At 44.3% G+C, this 18,978-nt stretch overlaps 1 protein-coding gene across 1 annotated transcript in view; it reads right to left on the bottom strand.

Moving 5' to 3' along the window:
- CDH23 (cadherin related 23) overlaps positions 1–18,978 on the bottom strand; it is a 406,157-nt gene that overhangs the window by 16,033 nt on the left and 371,146 nt on the right. The window contains exons 42-54 of the mRNA XM_083441382.1: positions 18,058–18,165; positions 16,714–16,816; positions 15,202–15,327; positions 14,216–14,419; positions 12,643–13,101; positions 10,100–10,216; positions 9,729–9,953; positions 7,687–7,856; positions 6,839–6,976; positions 5,116–5,235; positions 3,839–4,016; positions 1,854–2,065; positions 508–702 (exon numbers count right to left, since the gene is read on the bottom strand). Coding sequence (XP_083297508.1) covers positions 508–702; positions 1,854–2,065; positions 3,839–4,016; positions 5,116–5,235; positions 6,839–6,976; positions 7,687–7,856; positions 9,729–9,953; positions 10,100–10,216; positions 12,643–13,101; positions 14,216–14,419; positions 15,202–15,327; positions 16,714–16,816; positions 18,058–18,165 — 2,355 coding nt within the window. The remainder of the gene's footprint in view (positions 1–507; positions 703–1,853; positions 2,066–3,838; positions 4,017–5,115; positions 5,236–6,838; positions 6,977–7,686; positions 7,857–9,728; positions 9,954–10,099; positions 10,217–12,642; positions 13,102–14,215; positions 14,420–15,201; positions 15,328–16,713; positions 16,817–18,057; positions 18,166–18,978) is intronic.

Here is an 18,978-nt window from a genome sequence, read left to right as displayed (position 1 = left end):
AGGCTTGTGGAGCCATCCATGGATTAAAGAAGAAATAGAAGCCACAGAAAGAAACAGAGAGAGTTAGGAAAGGAACTGAGCAGGAAGGAGCTGGCTTCACACTTCCAGAGCACATCTACAACATCTCTGCACCTGGGACGGGGGAGCAGTGCTCCTAATCTTTCAGACCTACCTGTGGTCTGTGCTGATGGATCCCTATGTATGGGGCAGCACATAGCTTGAGAGGGGAACTGACTGAGCACCTGGAAGGCTGCACTAGCATGCTGGTTCTAGGCCTGGTTTAAGCACACATCTTTACTGCAGCTTCACCAAATCCCCAATCATGTTCCCATTCTGTTATGCTTGTCTGAGTTCTCCACCGGCCCCTGGGCACCATAGCAGCACTGGGACACATCTTTGGCAGGCTGGACTTGGCAGCCTTCTGAGCAATGAGGGCCACGGCTGTGGACAAAGAACCACATGGGCTACTCCTGTGAATGTCCCAGCATTCCTGACCAGGGGACTTACGCTGTACACAGCTTGCTTCTCTCGGTCCAGCCTCATTGCTGTCTGGATGAGCCCGCTGTTTGGGTCGATGGTGAAGTATTCCCAGTCTTTGTTCCCTGCGCCGGTTTTGAGGAAGGTGTACTGCACAGCTCCATTGAGACCCTCGTCCTTATCTGTGGCGTAGACTTCATACACGTTGGATCGGAGAGGGATTTCCTGTTTGCAGACACAAATATTGTATCGCCTGGGGAAGCTTTTAAGGATACAAGTCTAGAAGCGTCTATTGGGGAACAGTATGGGACGCGGGTGGCGCTGTGGGTTAAACGACAGAGCCTAGGACTTGCCGATCAGAAGGTTGGTGGTTCGAATCCCTGTAACGGGGTGAGCTCCCGTTGCTCGGTCTCTGCTCCTGCCAACCTAGCAGTTTGAAAGCACGTCAAAGTGCAAGTAGATAAATAGGTACCGCTCCGGCAGGAAGGTAAACGGCGTTTCCGTGCGCTGCTCTGGTTCGCCAGAAGCGGCTTAGTCATGCTGACCACATGACCTGGAAGTTGTACGCCGGCTCCCTCGGCCAATAAAGCGAGATGAGTGCGGCAACCCCAGAGTTGGTCATGACTGGACCTAATGGTCAGGGGTCCCTTTACCTTTACATCCTATGAACCATAAATTCCCCCCCCACACACACACTTCCCTTCATTAAAGGTTCGTCAAAGCAGAATGGCCTGCCAAATTTGTACTTAGAGCTCCTGCAGCCAATACCTTTAAACTTCTGAACTTAGAAGTCTATAAGCTTCTAAGCAGAGCCTCTGATGTGCAGAAGCACCATCATGTTCTCAGGACAGCTCACACATTACTTTAAGATCAGGTTCGTCAGTACTCGCAAGTTGTGTAATACAGAGAACAGGTGAAAGTAAGACGCCATCATCGTCCTGTTCTAGCCCAGTCTGAGGCGTCATGTTAGCTCAAGCTGAGCAATAGACATCACTTTTATATTCGTACTCAGGCACCTTTCTCATCCGTTTGCATTGCTGCCACCTGATGGACAGATGCATCATTTCAGTTCTAGTCATTGCTTTGTTCATAAAGAAAAGCAGAATTTTGATTTCCCCCTCAATAGCGCAGCCAGAGCAACTGTGTGCATCCTAATAATATCCAATTACTTATTACTATACCTAAGATTGAGAATGATCAAATATGCTTCTGTTCAGGAAAGCAGGTGAGAGACAAAGCACGGATCAGAGCAGATATACTTTTTGCTGTGGGAATCTACACCATTAAATCACTTGGCTGCATAAAGCTACAGAAGGCCAACTCTGGACTACTGTATCGTTTATCAGAAGCATGAGAAATTCTAAATAGGGATTTACCTCTTTAATGTGCAAGATAGTTCCATTGGGGGGGCGGATAAATAACGGACGGTTATCGTTGATGTCAATAACATCTACTTGGAGCATAGTTGTTCCCCAGAGGGGTGGTCTCCCTTTGTCAGTGGCCAGAACTGTGAGGTTGAACCTCTCGTAAGACTGTAGGCGCCTGCGAGTTGTTATGAGCCCTGAGTCCTTGTGAATTCTGAAGGCCTCTACAGGCAGAAGAGATGGTACAGATACTGCATTAATTATTCCACTATGGAAACAAACCTCTGCAAGTTTACTTCAATAAACTTATTCAATAAATAGCAAAATGGAGACAAAGGAATGTGTGTGAACAAACAATAAATCCATTCATCTTCCATTTATTTACTCCCTAATGATACATCAGACTAAATAATCGACTCCAGACAATAATAAGTTTTGTAGCAACAGTACATATCTAGCTCACGCAGCAAATTTCATACTTTTAGGGCTGCCTATAAAAATTTCTCAGAAGTGCTGACGTTCCTGTGGAAACTCAAAAATCACTGCTACTTTTAAAAAAAGCAGATAAAAGGCTAAACAGCACCGAAAAGGTTAAAACTGTTGTTTTTAGTTCTCTCCTTAAACAAGTGGGAATGAGGATACAAGTTTCAGAAGAAAGGCGATTTCCCTTTGCCTCAAATAGCGTAGTGGTTAAATGAAAACCTCGGAGACCAGGCTTCAAATCCCCACTCAGCCATGAAGCAGAGAAGGAGCTTTCAATATTTCCAGACCTGGGATCTACCTTTAACCCAAACAAGCATTTGGAGACCTCTTTCTTTCTTCTCACATGATGGTGCTGCTGCTATTGCAAGCTGTTAGTGGGTTTTGACCCACCAGTTGAAGGCCAACACTCTAGAGCAGGCTTTTCCAAACCTGGGTTGCCAGCTGTGGCCAGACTACAACTCCCATCATCCCTAGCTAACAAGATCAGTGATCAGGCATGATGGGAACTGAAGTCCCAAAATAGCTGGAAGCCCAAGTTTGGGAAACCCTGCTCTAGAGGAATTTTCCTGTCGAGTTACTATGGGCAGACCCACCACTGGAGGGAGTGTAATGAATATTCAAGCCAAGCAAGTCTGTTCATGAGGTGTGGTATGGTGCATTCCTGCTTCACAGGAGAAAGGCAAAAGGCTTTGCAGCTGATATTGTGCACCTCTGGGGACACCCCAGCGGTTGTCAAGGCAGCAGGTTTAGTGGCACTGACACCAATTCTTCTGTGACTGCTCCTTACAGGCCTGGTAATAGTACTTCCTTGCTTTTCTCATTTTTTCCTTTCCCTGCTAGACGCATTGCTGAAAGGAGAAGAAAATCTGTAGAGAGTGGACGTTAAGCAGAAGAAAAAGGGGAAGAAGTGTACAGTGAGAAGAAAGGACAAAATCTAAGAGGGGGGAAAATTGAGAAGACTGCCAAAAAACTGGTGAGGATGGAAAGCTTTTCTGAACCTGGGTGATGCAGGGGAGGGTAAAGTCTCCCCAGCCAGCCTATGTCTTCAAATCTATGTTACCTGACCCTGCCTACCCTGGGCAGTAGGAGGAATTGACCCATATCCAGATGCCTTCTTCCCACCTGAAAGATGAAGCAAAAGCCAGCATGGTCTCTCGGAGAGATCTGGATTCAAGATCTACCTCTGCACTGACACTTCAAGTAATTAAATGGGAACAGTAACTCAACACGCAGGATTATTGTGAAGGTAAAGACATTACAAATCATTTTGCCCATTGCAACTCCTATGTGAGACTGGTAATAATTAACACCAATAACCAAGAACATCATACAAAGCAATATGGTACATATTGTCTACATCTACACAGTGATCAATTGCTTGCTCTCTCTCTCTTTTGTAAAATGGAAAGGAAGCGAGCCTTTTTGTGCTTTTGATGATTTCTGGGATTTTAACCCGTCTCGCTCACTTTCTTCCCACCTGTCTACAAACCTTCTCCGTTGATGAAGCTACATACCTACTCCAGGTCCTTCAATATTGTAGGTCACCATTCCGTTGTCTCCCTCGTCAAGGTCAGTAGCTGTCATGGTGATCACAGAAGTCCCTCCCGGCTCGTTTTCATACACACTGGTGCTATACTGTTTTTTAGCAAATTGGGGTCGGCAGTCATTGATATCCAAAACTGTAATCACCACCTGAAATCAAAGCAAACCAATAATGTAGTTGTGGGCAGAGAAGCCCTTTAGAAGACTGGAGCACATGGACATCACAATCCTCCCATCACAATGGTGCGCACACCAAGTGGATACAAAAAAAGTTCACTTAGCTTTCTCATCTTTTTTTACTGGTATTTTTCTATGAATCAGCTCCTACAGCTTTATCTTCCAATCTGATCAGAAGAAGTGCTCTAGTCCGCTATATAAAGCACAATCTCTAAAGAGCAGAGTACTTTATTTCCTGACTGGGAGATAAAATTCCTTTGCCCAATCTTTAGGGCTCCTATTGCCAGTGCTGACTGTGAAGCATCACAGTGTTAAGATCACAGATAAAGACCTCTCCCTGCTCTTTAAGGCAGCACTGCAACCATTCCAGAGCATGTGCAGTTTGTGTTATGTGTCTGTGGTCTGCAGGCCTCTAGGCTGTGTACAGATGCATGCACACATATACTTTGGCCATACCTACTGCTGGTGATGTGGCCCTTGGAGGGGTGGCTGACCACCAATGCAGGCCTTGGGCTGAAAATATTTAGCAGATCAATGCAGATGGGGATCCTTGCATAATGGGAGTGGCATTTGTTGTCCTGTCCTTTTCCACGTGGTGCGGAAAGAAGAGTCCATGTACATTGGAAATGTCTCAGTAATCCTCCCCTCTGCTGTTCAGCATCTGACGCTGGTATGGTTTTCCTTACCTGATCCTGCCTGTGCCACGTGGTTCCTATGTAATGCATAGGGAGCAGTGATTGTGATGGTTCCCATATGCATCTCTCCCTCTTCCCATAACATCTATTTCTCTTTCTCCATGCTTTCTCTATCTTGTTTCTGACACAGTCTATTACTTTGTTTTTGTTTTTATTAAATCTTCTCTTCTGCCTTGGTCTTCCATGCAGTCACAACCTTATGCACATTTGCTGTTACTGCACTTAACTTTTCTTCTTTTCTGTACTCTTAGTAAAATTTGGAATGGAAATATTGGGTGTCGCTATAAATGAGCAAAGCAGATATGCTGATACTTTGCCTCTTCCACAGAGGTGCGTTTTCCAAAACATGCAGTGAAGCCTCCATGTCACTTGATTACCTGCACAGAGTTCTCTCGGCGGTCACTAGAAATGGCCCCTGGATTATCTCTGGCTACAGCAGTCAACATATAATGATCTTTCTTTTCTCGGTCCAGGGTTGACATAATGTAGATATCTCCCTGGAACACACAAAGACCTTCAGAAAGTTATTGGATGCATTCAGGCACCATTATGGAAACGGTGCATTTGCAAGACGGAGCACATTGCTTTTCCTTCTTGGGCATCAGCAGGGATTCAGTTGGACAGTAAGTTATTTTCCTATATAAAATGACATTTGCAGTCAACTGAAGGTACATCTGCACTAGCACCCCAACATTGCAGTTTTGGGGGTTGGTCTCTTTGGGCCTTCGTAAGGTATAGCATGTGTCAAGGATATGCGACACAGTTGTGACAAAGGTAAAGTCTGTTGGGAGTGTTGCGGGTATCAAGGAGTTAACACTATGCTAGGGGGAAATGCTGACTCAGAATCACGTGATGAGTCAGCATCATGAGGCATGGGGCGTTGCCTACTTGGTCTATAGCAAGCTAGTATAAAGAGGTTTGGTTGACTTCCCCATGCTGACTTCTCCCCTGTATGTACCGTATTTTTCGCTCTATAAGACGCACCAGACCACAAGACGCACCTAGTTTTTGGAGGAGGGAAAAAAGAAAAGAAAAAATTCTGAATCTCAGAAGCCAGAACAGCAAGAGGGATCGCTGCGCAGTGAAAGCAGCAATCCCTCTTGCTGTTCTGGCTTCTGGGATAGCTGCGCAGCCTGCATTCACTCCATAAGACGCACACACATTTCCCCTTACTTTTTAGGAGGGAAAAAGTGAGTCTTATAGAGCAAAAAATACGGTAATCCCTCCCAAGTATACTGATTCCTGGATGTAAGAAGACTGCTTTATGACGACTCAAGACTGCAACTGCCTTACTTAAAATGCAACTTGACTCCTGAGTGCTTCATGTGGGGCATTTGTACGTTCCAACTCAGTTTACTATTGGTTTAACTATAGTTCGAATCGTGCGGTGGCAAGAAGCCCCATTGGGGCAGCTGGATGACTGTTCTGGAGCTTTTATAAAAGGAAACTTTTTATAAAAGGACAGAGGGCAGTGCTGTAGTCCTTGGACTGGCTCATAAATGGACCCTCTTGACCGTAAGTGTTAAACTGGGCCCATGATCTGAAGCGAGTCATGAGAGCCAGTGTGGTGTAATTGTTAGAGTGTTGAACTAGGACAGGGGAGACCAGGGTTCAAATCCCCACTTGGCCGTGGGACTATTGGGTGACCTTGGGCCAGTCACTGCCTTTCAGCCTAGCCTTCCTGGCAAGGTGGCTGTAGGGATTAAATGAGGAATCATGTATGCTCTGAAGAAAAGGTGTGTGTGTGTGTGTGGGGTCTAAATGAAATAAATAATAAAACAGAATAAACATCTGCCTGGACTGAATCACGTGAGTCCACTTTTGAATCCAGGCTCCGTCGAGTCCATCCCTAGCTATGGGTATTTGCATCCAACTCTGCTACTCGCCTCCTGGCAGCATATGAGTTCTTTATACATGCACTTCTCTTTCTCCACCACCAGCCCTCTGATAGTCAGCGGATCTCAGGCAAATGTGGGAGTGGCTCTGCTATCCGCTAAATTGTTAGTAGTTGTTCAGTAGACCTGACTACAAGCAGGGTAGAGACGAAACTCAACAGAGGCTTGGTTAGTCAAAGGCTTGCAGGCTGGCTTAGTTTATTACCGTGTTGGGGTTGATCCCAAACTTGCCCTCCCCATCTCCCAGGCTGTACTCGATCTGGGCAAAGCGTCCCGAATCGGCATCTGTGGCACGGACCCTCAGAATGACAGTGCCTAGTGGGACATCCTCAAAGACAGGTTTCTGTAATAAACACAACAGAAAATGATGATGTCAGACATTTTGACTGGTATCAGACCCAATTCGGACCCAATGCATGCCACGAACTGAGTGGTGGAGCTGCCTGTCTATCACCGATGACAAAGCCTAATCTGTACAACAAATAATCAGCTTCAGGATGTGTTGATGGCAATTAGGTTACATTCTTGGAAAAAACATAAGACTGATTCACAGAAGATAGGTCTATTAATGACTATTAGCCAATAAGGTTAAACAGAGTGCTCCTTTTCAAAAAGGCAGTAGGACTCTGAGGACCTGGTGGAGCAGGCAGTCAACAAGGAAATGCTTCGCCATCATGTCCTTGCTAGTGAACTTCTCATAGATATTTGTCTGGTCAGAGGTAGATTTCAGACTGGATGGATAGAACATAAGCCTTGCACCCACCTCACTCCCCACAATATATTGTGAACCAGGGGCTACCAACCTTTTCGCACCCGTGAGCTTCTTTGGATTCAATCTCTTCCTAAATTACATGCGGTTATACGGTTAGTTTTAATGTGATTCTTATCACGGAATCTTACACCACAGGTGGTATGCTGTCCTGAATGTTACGCTCCATAGAGCTGTTTCAGACACTTAATAATATTTCATAGTAGAGGGAATTGTTTCATCTGATCCTGCTTCCCAAGTCCCCGTCCCCCACCTCCCCACCTAGACATCATGTTTCAATTCACCTGGTAAGATGGCTGGCTGAAGATGGGGTTGTTGTCATTGATATCCACAATTTCTAGGTGCACTGGTATCTCGGCTGATCTCCGGGGAGATCCGTTGTCGGAAGCCCGAACAGTGAAGTTCAGCCATTGAACTTCTTCATAGTCCACCGTCCTGTTGGAAATTACTTTTCCTGAAAGAGAAGATTATGACTGCCATCTTGACTGACGCTAATTTTTCTCCCACCTCTCTGCAGCTTTCTAACAAACCATCCTGAATGGGCATTAAAAATAAAATAAAAATGACATGCCCGCACACGGCTTGTTCTACTATTGGTATGGCAGACAGTTAAGACTCTCTTGCGGCCCTTGGGACAAATTTTGAAATGCTTATCCAGAAACATATGTCCAGGGCCATTGCTAATGAAAATCCTAAGGGTCTGGTGGTCATTTCATGCTAGGAATGAAGCTCCACTTGGCGGGAGGCAAACAACGCATTTGATAAACATTATTTATTTTATTATCTACTACTTAATTACAACTGTCTCTAAGTAGGATATAACAGAAATAAAAATTGGTTAAAACTGTAAAATCAGAATTCAGTTAAAATGCTTGCTGGAATAAGCAAGTACAGTCGTACCTTGGTTCTCGAACGGAATCCATTCCGGAAGTCTGTTTGACTTCCAAAACATTTGGAAACCAAAGCGTGGCTTCTGATTGGCTGCAGGAAGCTCCTGCAGCCAATAGGAAGCTGTGGAAGCCCTGTCGGACATTCGGGTTCCAAAGAATCTTCACAAACTGGAACACTCACTTTCGGGTTTGTGGCGTTCGGGAGCCAAAACGTCCGATTACCAAGGCGTTTGGGATCCAAGGTACAACTGTATTTCATGGGTACCAGAAATGCAACATCAAGGGGGCCTGTCTGACCTCCACTAGGGGGCCCAGAACAATGAACTCCAACCTCCTGTTTGGTACAAGCCATGCATGTGAACCAAAGGGGACCACAAATAGTGATTCTGCGGAGAGCTTGCTGAACCTCTGGTGCCCATTGATTCTTGCATTACAAGCAAAGAACACGCAAGCACAGTCTTTCAGAGATCCCAGACTGGCTGTTTACAACATGGAACAATTTATTGAACACTCCTCCAGATAGTGCCATACAGAAGTTATACGGCACTGCCAGCTAACGGTTTCTTACTGGACTTTTTTTGCAGTTAGAAAAGTGATGGGATCATTGCACTAGAAAGTGAAGGATAACAACAAAATTTTGTGCCAATAACGAGCCCACCTGAAAGCACCTTTTGTACTGCCCGTCTCCCAAAAAAGTTAGGTCCAAAAGCCTAAATTTAGTTTGTAATCTCCTTGGGGGCAAGGACACGTTTGTTGGGTTTTTTTGTTTTTGTTTTTGGCTTATGCTACACTGTAAAGCCTCCTGCCAACCTAGCAGTTCGAAAGCACGTCAAAGTGCAAGTAGATAAATAGGTACCGCTCTGGCGGGAAGGTAAAAGGTGTTTCCATGTGCTGCTCTGGTTCACCAGAAGTGGCTTAGTCATGCTGGCCACATGACCCGGAAAAACTGTCTGAGGAAGCGGACAAACACCAGCTCCCTCGGCCAATAAAGCGAGATGAGCGCCGCAACCCAGAGTTGGTCACAACTGGACCTAATGGTCAGGGGTCCCTTCACCTTTAACTTACACTGTAAAGCACCATGTACAGTGATGGCACTGTGTTAAATAGGTCTTCACAATTAAACAATTTCTACAAATTACGAAGGAAACGAATGGTGCAGGATTCTTGAATATACAGGAGGTATGTTTAGTTCTTAGCTAAATGAACTTGGCTATCGAGGTCAGCCCTAACAGAGACCTGAGTGAAGTAGAAAAGGTTTCATACGAACTTTTTTTTCATAAGACTGCCCAAACAATGAAACTTCCTGTGCCAATGGAAAAACAATGGGAAATAAAATGGTACATTTTCCCTCCCCCATACGGAGAACCTTCCTTAGGGCTCCCTTAGGGATTTCCTGGAAAGAATGGGGGAGGGGGGGTCCCATGTGTCCCACCTACCTGCTGAGCTGTCTTCCAGCTGGACATATCCCTCAGGTGAAAGGTCGAGGAGCTCATAAGTGATCTGACCATTAGCACCTTTGTCTGGATCTACAGCTGACACGGATATCAAGGTGGTCCCTGGAGTGGCCCCTTCCAGGATCCTTTCCTTGAAAAACAGGGCCCCGAAAGGGCGGAAGCGAGGAGCATTATCATTGACATCCAATATGTTTACTGTCAGCTTTGCTGTGAGAGGCAGAGAGGGGAGGGGAGAACAGGAAAGAGTAAGGATAAAACACCTGAACGTTTACCAGACTGATACCCTCTCCTTTTCTGATCTCAACACCATCGCGTGACTCAGTTTAATGTGAAAATTACAGGGATTGCTGTACCGTTTGGCACACTAACTGAGCGGTCCACCACGTCACTGGCATTGTCGTAGACGGAGATGGTGACTTCGTAAGTGGCTACCAGCTCCCTATTTAGAGTGGACTTAACTTTCACAGCACCTGAAAGTAAGAAAAAGAAGGGGGCAAATTCAAACTAAATAGCATACTCAAACCATGGGAGCAAGAGCTTTCACAGGCCAAAGAAGTATGTTCGTCTACCAAATGTTTACAAGCTTCTTAGTCTCTTTTCACCTATATTCTCCCTAGTCAGAAAACCCAGCACATCCACATTCCTTTGGTTCAATCCAACCTAATTCTGTACCATACATTATTTAATATTTTTGGGTTGTTGTCTTTTTACATTTCTTTTGTACTTTTATATTATGAAGACTTGTATTTCTTCAACGAACCTGGATACTGAGAGGCAGTGTATTTTGTGAGAACGATGACTCACCCTAAGTTAAATGAGTTCAGATATTGACCAGAATATGCTTTCAGTTCTATGCAGAATGTGTATCAAGGCATGCTTACTGAGAAAGGGTTTCCAAATAATCTGAACAAGGCTTCAGTCCTGAACACTAATACTAGGAAGTAGACCCTATTAAACACAAGGGGATTTCCTTCTGACTAAAAATGTACAGGATCGCTCTCTTAATCTGGCTCCTGTGACCTGCTAAATCATGATGTGGCCTCAGCACACCTTTCAGGTCTGTCTCCTTTCTGTGACATTCATGGTCTGGTCTACCTTAGCATAGCAAACTTATATGGAGCCACAGCACTGCGTTCATGAGGCTGCATGAGGAATGGATAAAATGCTGGCCTTGTGCAGAGAGAATTTAATCTATGATGTAAAACACTATCTCTTAGACCAGGCATAGTCAAACTCAGCCCTCCAGATGTTTTGGGACTACAACTCCCATCATCCCTAGCTAACAGGACCAGTGGTCAGGGATGATGGGAATTGTAGTCTCAATACATCTGGAGGGCCGAGTTTGCCTATGCCTATCTTAGACTACCCCCTTCTTTGCAAAATTGCTGTTTGTATAAAATGAGATAATAAGATTCATACAAGTCTCCCTCTGCTCCTTCAAAAGTTTGATAAGAAAAGTGATAAAAGATATTGCAAGCTGACCACTGTGAGCCTTAAGGGTCAGAACACCAAATTTGTGTTACACTGCATTCAGGACTCCTTGCAACCCTGCCCTATCCACCAAAGAACAGGATGGAAGTTCACTTACCCTAAAAAATCCTTGCCCCTCCCACTCCCTAGCAGCTAGGTGCTTCCGAGGAGCTTTCAGCATTCAGTCTGTGAAGGCTGTGACACAATGCATGGAAGGCACGTTTTGGCTGCTCTTTGCCAGCAAGACACAAACCGGCACTGAACCAGGGATGGTGAGGATGAGAATGGAGGAGGTGTTGACTGAGATGGAAAGAAGACACTGAACACACGCATAGAAACAGAAAAACCAAACCTGCAGGTCTGAGAGCCGTAAGGGAAATAAGAAGATTATAGTTAGTTATAGTTGAAGTGAAGCAAGCAGCCATTCAAAAGTGTATAGAGAAAGCAAAGGGAGAATCAGAAAGGGCAAGGCAGACATAGAAAAAAAGGGGGAAGAGCAGGACGTGAAAAGGAAAAAGAAGCAGAGGTGGGAAGAAAGTAGAAAAGGTGGGAGAGAATCTTCCTCACTGTATTCTGCTCTTAGATTAATGGCTGCTGTGGCCAGGAGAGTCTTGCCCAGCTTGGGCAGTTGTGTCCACTGCACCCCTTACTAGAAAAGGCAGATCTGGCTACAGACACAGTGATACATACCTCGGTCACCTTCCAATTTAGATTACTGTAATGCACTCCCTGTGGAGGAATCCTTGAAAAGTGTTGAGACACTGCAGCTGGTGCAAAACAGCCCAACCACTTGTGGTACACACCTTTTTAGACCTTTTAGATTCATTTCTGGGCTGAATTCAAGGTCCTGGTGCTTACATATAAAGCTGTAAACGGCTATGGGCCAGGATAGCTGGAAGATCTTGCTCTCTCACACGAACCTGACTGTGTGTTGAGAACATCACCGCTGTGAAATTCCCTCCCAAAGGAGGTGAGACCAATCCCATCTCTGATGGTATTGAGATAGGCAATGAAAACATTCTTAGTCAGCAGTGCAACTTTTAATGGTTTTAAATATCTGGCTGCAGATTTTAAACTCTGGTTCTTTTAATTGTAAGGTTTAACTTTTGAAACTTGGTGGTGCTGAGTTTTACATCAGGCACAATGGGGAGCTTTTTCTTAGGGCTGGAAAGTGGGATAAAGTGTTCACACAAATAATTAAATTGTTGACTTTAGGAACTCTTCAATATACAGAAGGCCTGACAAAGCTACATTTGATAAAACGGTTACTATAAATGCTGTTTCGGGCCAATAATGTTTCTTTTCAATGTTAAAATGGTATAGAGTATTCATTTTTCCTGCCTTCCGTTGATTTTGGCCATTTTCCTTAGAAACTGTGTTACACTCCCATGTTTGGAGCAGTATTTCAGCCTCCCAACTCTTGTACCTGTTCTAAAATCCACTGCAAACGCTCCCTGCTGGTCAGGCACAAGAGCATCATTATCATCTTTGGCGAGGATTTCAATGATGTAGTATTCCAGTCGGGGATTGAGGTCTCTGTCTCTTGCAGTCATCTCAGCAACAACCGTGCCTATTTCAGCCGATTCAGGGACACTGACGGTCTGGATGGGGTTGATGAACTCTGGCTGAGAGTCATTGACGTCGTCAATGAGGATGCTCACAGTGGCGGTGCCAGAGAGAGGCGGTGTCCCTCGATCCACAGCAATCACCGTCAGCCGGTAATTGTCCTTCTCTTCTCTGTCTATGCTGATGTTGGCCACACTGATCACCCCTGTGTTGGTGTTGATCACAAACCTATCTTGAGCTCCACTCTCGATCCGATAGCTCAGCTGCTGGTTGAGGCCACTATCCATGTCAGTTGCCATTACCTGGAGAACAGAAAAACCTAGGGGGGACACCCAGACTGTGAGAGCTTTTCAGTTACCTGAATCCTTAGAACACAAGAGCTGTCACCTAGGATCAGTCCCACAAACTGTTGTCTCCAGCAGTCTTTCCCTGCTGAAGCCTGCTATAAAGAAAGCTCATTAAGATATAAGCGTGTGACGATACTATGATATGAAATACCTCCTTCCTACAATTTGTAAAGAACATATCAGGGACATATAGGGCCAAAGGAGCTAAATGAATTCCATCAGATTGTAGAATCCCCGCTTGTGGAATGCTCTCTCCAAGGAGGCTCGCCTAGAGCCTTCATTACATATCTTGAGGTGCCAGGCAAAAACATAAACCTCTGGCTAATTATACAATGGATGGCTTTTTAAGCTGTGTGTGTGTGGAGGGGGGGTGGTATTTTTGTTTGTTTGTTACTATGGCGTGTATTCTTGTGTTTTTATATTGTAATCTGCCCTGTGATAGACAGTATAATAATAATAATAATAATAATAATAATAATAATAATAATAATAATAATAGGCTACATAAAGGACAATATGGATGTTCATGGTGAACTGAAGGTTGGCCATATAGGTGACCTGAACAAGATGTGAACTCTAGCATTAAAGCATTAAAGAGTGATGAACACTTTGTACATTCCTTGATGGGCAAAACTATGTAGTGACTGCCAGCTAAACACATACACACAAAAACAAATAATTGTCTCTTCATTATTTGCTAACTTATGGGAACAGAGCAAAAAAAGAAAAAGAAAAAGAAAAATGTGATCCTTTGTTAACTGGAATTTTGCTCCAGTAGTCTGTCTGTGTCCAGAATACAAGTGTGTTTATCAGCATGGTAAGAAAAACACAATCAGCCGGATCCAGACTTCACACTGATTTCACTGGACCTACTCTAAGCCTGTCTAAATGGGGATCCAACCCAATATCCGTATTGCCCATAAATGGCCAGAGTGTGGTGTTGAATATTGCAAATTTATCTCTTGATTTCCTGGATTGCATACTTCATTTTCAATTATCACTGTATGGTTGTTGTTTTTAAGAAATCCCAGTACCTATCCTCATCTCAGTCTCACTAGATTATTTGTACTTTGCCTTCATTCTGACCTGGAGGGCTGTTTTCCAGCAGGTGAGCAGTCAACAGTGCCGGGTGAAAAGTTGGCCTATTGTCATTATCATCCAGAATGGTCACAGTGAGCCTAGCGGTGCTGTTCAGCTTTCCAATATCCACTGCAACCAGCAGAAATTCCAAGACTGGATTCAAGAAGGCTTCTCTGTCTATCACTTGGCCTGGCTTCACCAAAACAACCCCTGGAAGTTATGAATAAAGATTCCATTAGGAAGGAAAGGAACCAACTATAGGCACGTGCACCCAAATTTCTACCAGTCATGCTCCACAGAGTGCAAATCTCATTTTGCCAAAATAAAATTTGCAGCAAACTCTAAAATTCTATGAAATTGGCGTACCAGCATTTGGAAGTCGTAACAAATGGCAAAGGAAAAGGGAAGTCTGGAGAGCTCCTTACTTGGAGACCATATCGTGTCACCTCCCAACAATTTTCCCCAGTGAAGCCCATTACCCACACCACCATGTGACATCTACGGACTACATGTAGAGTTTGCCACCAAAATGGTGTGTCGGTAGGGTAGCAGACTGTTTTATCAAAAGGTTCTGCCTACTGTTGTGCAGGACTCAAGTACAAAAGTAGGCCATGGTATAAAAGAATGGGCCCTCCAGTTTGGCCTGCCGTTTACTCACTCGTTGTTTGGGTAAACAAAAGCTGACACCACTGATGAGTTTGTTTATGCAAGTCTTTTCAATAGCTCGCCCCCAACGATAAGCCAAACGGACGAGTTGCAAGGCTGTACCCGCTTCACATTGCAGGTGAGGTGCAACATGGAATGATCCTCACAGAAAATACTCCCTACACACAAAAACCCAGATCTTCTCCATATGCTTTAAAAAAGCCCAAGGTTCATTTCTGGCCTGCTCTCCTATTGGTCAGGACAAATATTCCATTACCTCCTCACCCCAGACCAGGGCATTGCACTAGATAGGCTGCCTGCCTGCTAAGCGGGTATGTCTTTCTTACCTGTTCTGTTGTTGATGCTGAAAAGGTCTGTCGCTGCCCCCAGGAGCTGGTACGTCACCACAGCATTGATGCCCTGGTCGTTGTCCAAAGCTAGAATGGGCCCATTAAGGACTGTGATGCGAGTTCCTGAATTGAACATGGGAGGCCATTCAATCAGAGAGATAACATCAATAGACTGCCTCCTTTCCCTCCCCCCCCCCAATGATTAACAGTGAATAATGAATGGGTGAAACAGGGTGAGGTCCTATGAAGCATGAGACAAAAAAGAAGTGCCTGGTGAGGCCTTGGCAGACTGAATCAAGAAGCCCCCTTGGAGACGCCTTACAGCCCTGCTAAAACAAAACAAAACACACACACACAATTCATCAGGAATATTGAAGTGAAAAGGACATTTAGTGGGAGTTTTGCCTCCTCTTGTTTCTGAACTCACATACTATCAGGGAGTGTGGCAGGCAAGGACATTGGCTTATTGAAGTAGAAATATTTTGGCAGAAACCTAAAAGCACTTAAAGTTCAAATAAATGGTCTGGAGAATCAGGAATGATCTTCCAAGCCTTTTCCAACCCATGGTCTGGAAGATAAGAAATACGAATACAGCCAATTTCTTCCGGGGAAAACTTGCTAACATGAATTCTGATATGTACACTTCTTTGGCCTCAGCAAATGGGACCACACTAATTCACAGTCAGTTTCTTATATGCTGTTATTATTTAAGAAAGGGAGTTAGAGAAGGTCTTAAAACTTATTCATAAGCTTGTTCATAAAAATCCCAAACTACTGGTTTCATAAAACAAATAAAAGTATTTTGCCATTTCACATCAAAGAAAAGAACTATGGGTATTTTAGTAGCCACAGAAAACGGATAGCATCTGTATAAAACAAAAGTGATCATAGTAGAAAGCATCCAACTGTTAAAAGAAAATTCTGTCATTTCCAACAAATCCACTTTTACCAGGTTTAATTTGATTTATGTTTTCCAGCTTTTCTCAAACATGGCTCCCCAACTTCATTAAGCACATCTTCTGATACAACGGCTGCTCTAGGTTCTTGGCAACTAATGCAAAACATTTTTTTTGACCTCCACTATATGTGACATATTGAGAGTCCTAAGTCTGCTACCTGCTTTTTCCAGGTCAAGGATGGTTCTGCTCATTTACCGTTAACATCAGATGAATTTTTACTCACTTGATTTGCATCTGGGTGGGGTTTTTTTTTGGGGCGGGGAGGGGAACAGTTCCTCTATTTCTGAAAAAGTGGTTGGAGAAGATTGTAAAGAGGCAAGTGTATGCCAAGTGATGTTGTGGAAGAACAGATAACAGCGTTCAGAAACTGAGATGTCCTAAACAGCTTTTCTTTCTTACGTCACCACATTATTTGTTACAACAGTTTTAACATAATATTGTTCGAAAGTAAAAAATAAAACATAATCCCATTAACAACAGAAGACCTGGGCTGAACAAAGGGACCACCAGCAAGCTGTGAGATTCGAATATGTTAAGAGGAGACACATACCTGGGGGCGAGTTCTCCAGGATCTCGGCCTGGTAGGAACTCTGAGTGAAGAGGGGGTGGTTATCATTTTCATCTGCTACTGAAATCACCAGCAAGTCAAAATCCTAAAGTGGTGTGAACGAAAAGGACAAAATGACTACAAAAGAAGCTGCAGTTTCCTTTAGCAGGGGCTCCTCGCAATCATCATGACTGCTAAAGAATACAGACTGGTCTCTTCAGGAGTTTTAAGGTTTTGTTTAGATTTACAGGCTGCTCAAGAGCTTCACTATGCTTTATTGACTTAAGCCTGAATCCTAGAGGCCAATTCAAACAGGTAGGTCATATACAATGCTCACAAAGGGGTTCAGGCTCGGACATTTGCCTCTCTTTAGGTATGTGCTGTTTGAACCTGATGCTGTTTGAATGTGATGCACATGTGGTAGTATTACAAGGGTGCTTTTTCCGTTTAAGCCAGTACCCAAAGAGAACGTGGAGCCAGTGCAGACATTCAACAGTGGTGTAATAGATCCTCTACATATATTTCTGGAGATAATGGCCAGATCTACCATGTTATACCAAGTTTAGTACGCTTTGCTTCTGAGTTAACATTGCAGAGGCCCCTGGAGACTCAGAAAATACCCCTTTTGTCTTATTTTTTAGGCCTATCTATAGAACAGCATGCAGGGACACGGGTGGCGCTGTGGGTTAAACTACTGAGCCTAGGGCTTGCTGATCAGAAGGTCGGTGGTTCGAATCCCCGTGACGGGGTGAGGTCCCGTTGCTCGGTCCCTGCTCCTGCCAACCTAGCAGTTCGAAAGCACGTCAAAGTGGAAGTAGATAAATAGGTACCGCTCCGGCGGGAAGGTAAACGGCATTTCCGTGTGCTGCTCTGGTTCGCCAGAAGCAGCTTAGTCATGCTGGCCACATGACCCGGAAGCTGTACGCCGGCTCCCTCGGCCAATAAAGCAAGATGAGCGCCGCAACCCCAGAGTCGGCCACGACTGGACCTAATGGTCAGGGTTCCCTTTACCTTTACCTATAGAACAGCATTGTCTCAATTATATAATGTGCAAGCAGATGAGATCAAAACATTCTATGTCCATTCTGTGAGGTAACTTCACATTTTTTTTTAGGGGGCTGAGGGGATGAGTGGTAGCAGAACATTTGAATGAAGAGCTGTAGAGCTTTTGAAATATTCTAACCTGGGCTGTGAAAACCTTGGTCTGGGTTCTGTGTCTGAGAAGAGAAACTGATGAAGCAAAGTTTCAGGCTTGAGTCTTGTGCCTTTGATTGTTAGCTAGAGCAGCGTTACATGAAATGCTCTCAGTAAACCCAGTGCCAAAGTCAGCAAACTGTGAATAATTACCCGCCTTGCGTTGCGTGCATTTTCTGGGTTGTCCTTCACTGTCACTGTCAAGCTGTACTTGGACACCCGCTCCCTATCCAGCGGGCGGTTTATGTAAACGATGCCAGTCTGATGAAGAGAAAGGAAAGGGAAAAAAGGGGAAAGAGAGGGGGAATAAATGGAACTGCATTGTTTCGTTTGAGTCTAACTCTGTCAAATGCCAGTGATGGGGAAACATTAAGCAGGGAGCACCAGCACCTATGATTCTGTGCTAACTGCTCAGGCAAGTGAGAATAGGTTATGTCCATTCTAACCAGGGTGAAAAAAAGAGATTCAATTTTACCAGGTGAATCTGTTATGGAAACTCCTCTTCTTTGGAACACGGGAGTCAGGAAATGAAAAAAAGAAAAGATTACACCCTGAAATCTGGGCCTGAAGATGACTAGTTAAAGCTACTGAGAGGTAGCTTTGCTAAAATATTTTTCTAAAATGCTGCATGCACAGGGCTGGACTGATATCATTTTTTTAAAAAAGAGGTTAATGTTACTATCAAGAGGTGCTTGCTGTTGTTTTCAGGTAGGGGTTTGTTATTTGAATCTCTTCTCAGCCCAACCACCAGCATACTATGAAATTAGTAGGAAGGGCTGGAAGGAAGGAGGCTTTGCGCAGTCAGAATTGGGCTATAATTTGAGGATCTGTGCAGCAGCAACGAAGGAAAAGAAGTGAAACCAACGATTTCAAAACTGCCCATTGGTTCTGAGTGCAAATGAGAAGTGCATTTCCAGACCCAATGACCTCTTCAGACCCATGCAACTTAAAAAAGGAAAAGAAAAGATGTAGGCCCTCAGCAATTTGCAGAATAGAGCTCAGGTATCTAAAGCTAGGTGGAAAGATGACAATGAGTGCATTCTAATTAAAGGACACTTCTGAAATTCAAATCAG

This window comes from Podarcis tiliguerta (genome assembly GCF_965153285.1).
Source record: "Podarcis tiliguerta genome assembly, chromosome: 5".
NCBI classification, from domain to species: domain Eukaryota; kingdom Metazoa; phylum Chordata; class Lepidosauria; order Squamata; family Lacertidae; genus Podarcis; species Podarcis tiliguerta.
This window is presented reverse-complemented; position numbering and strand designations above follow the sequence as displayed.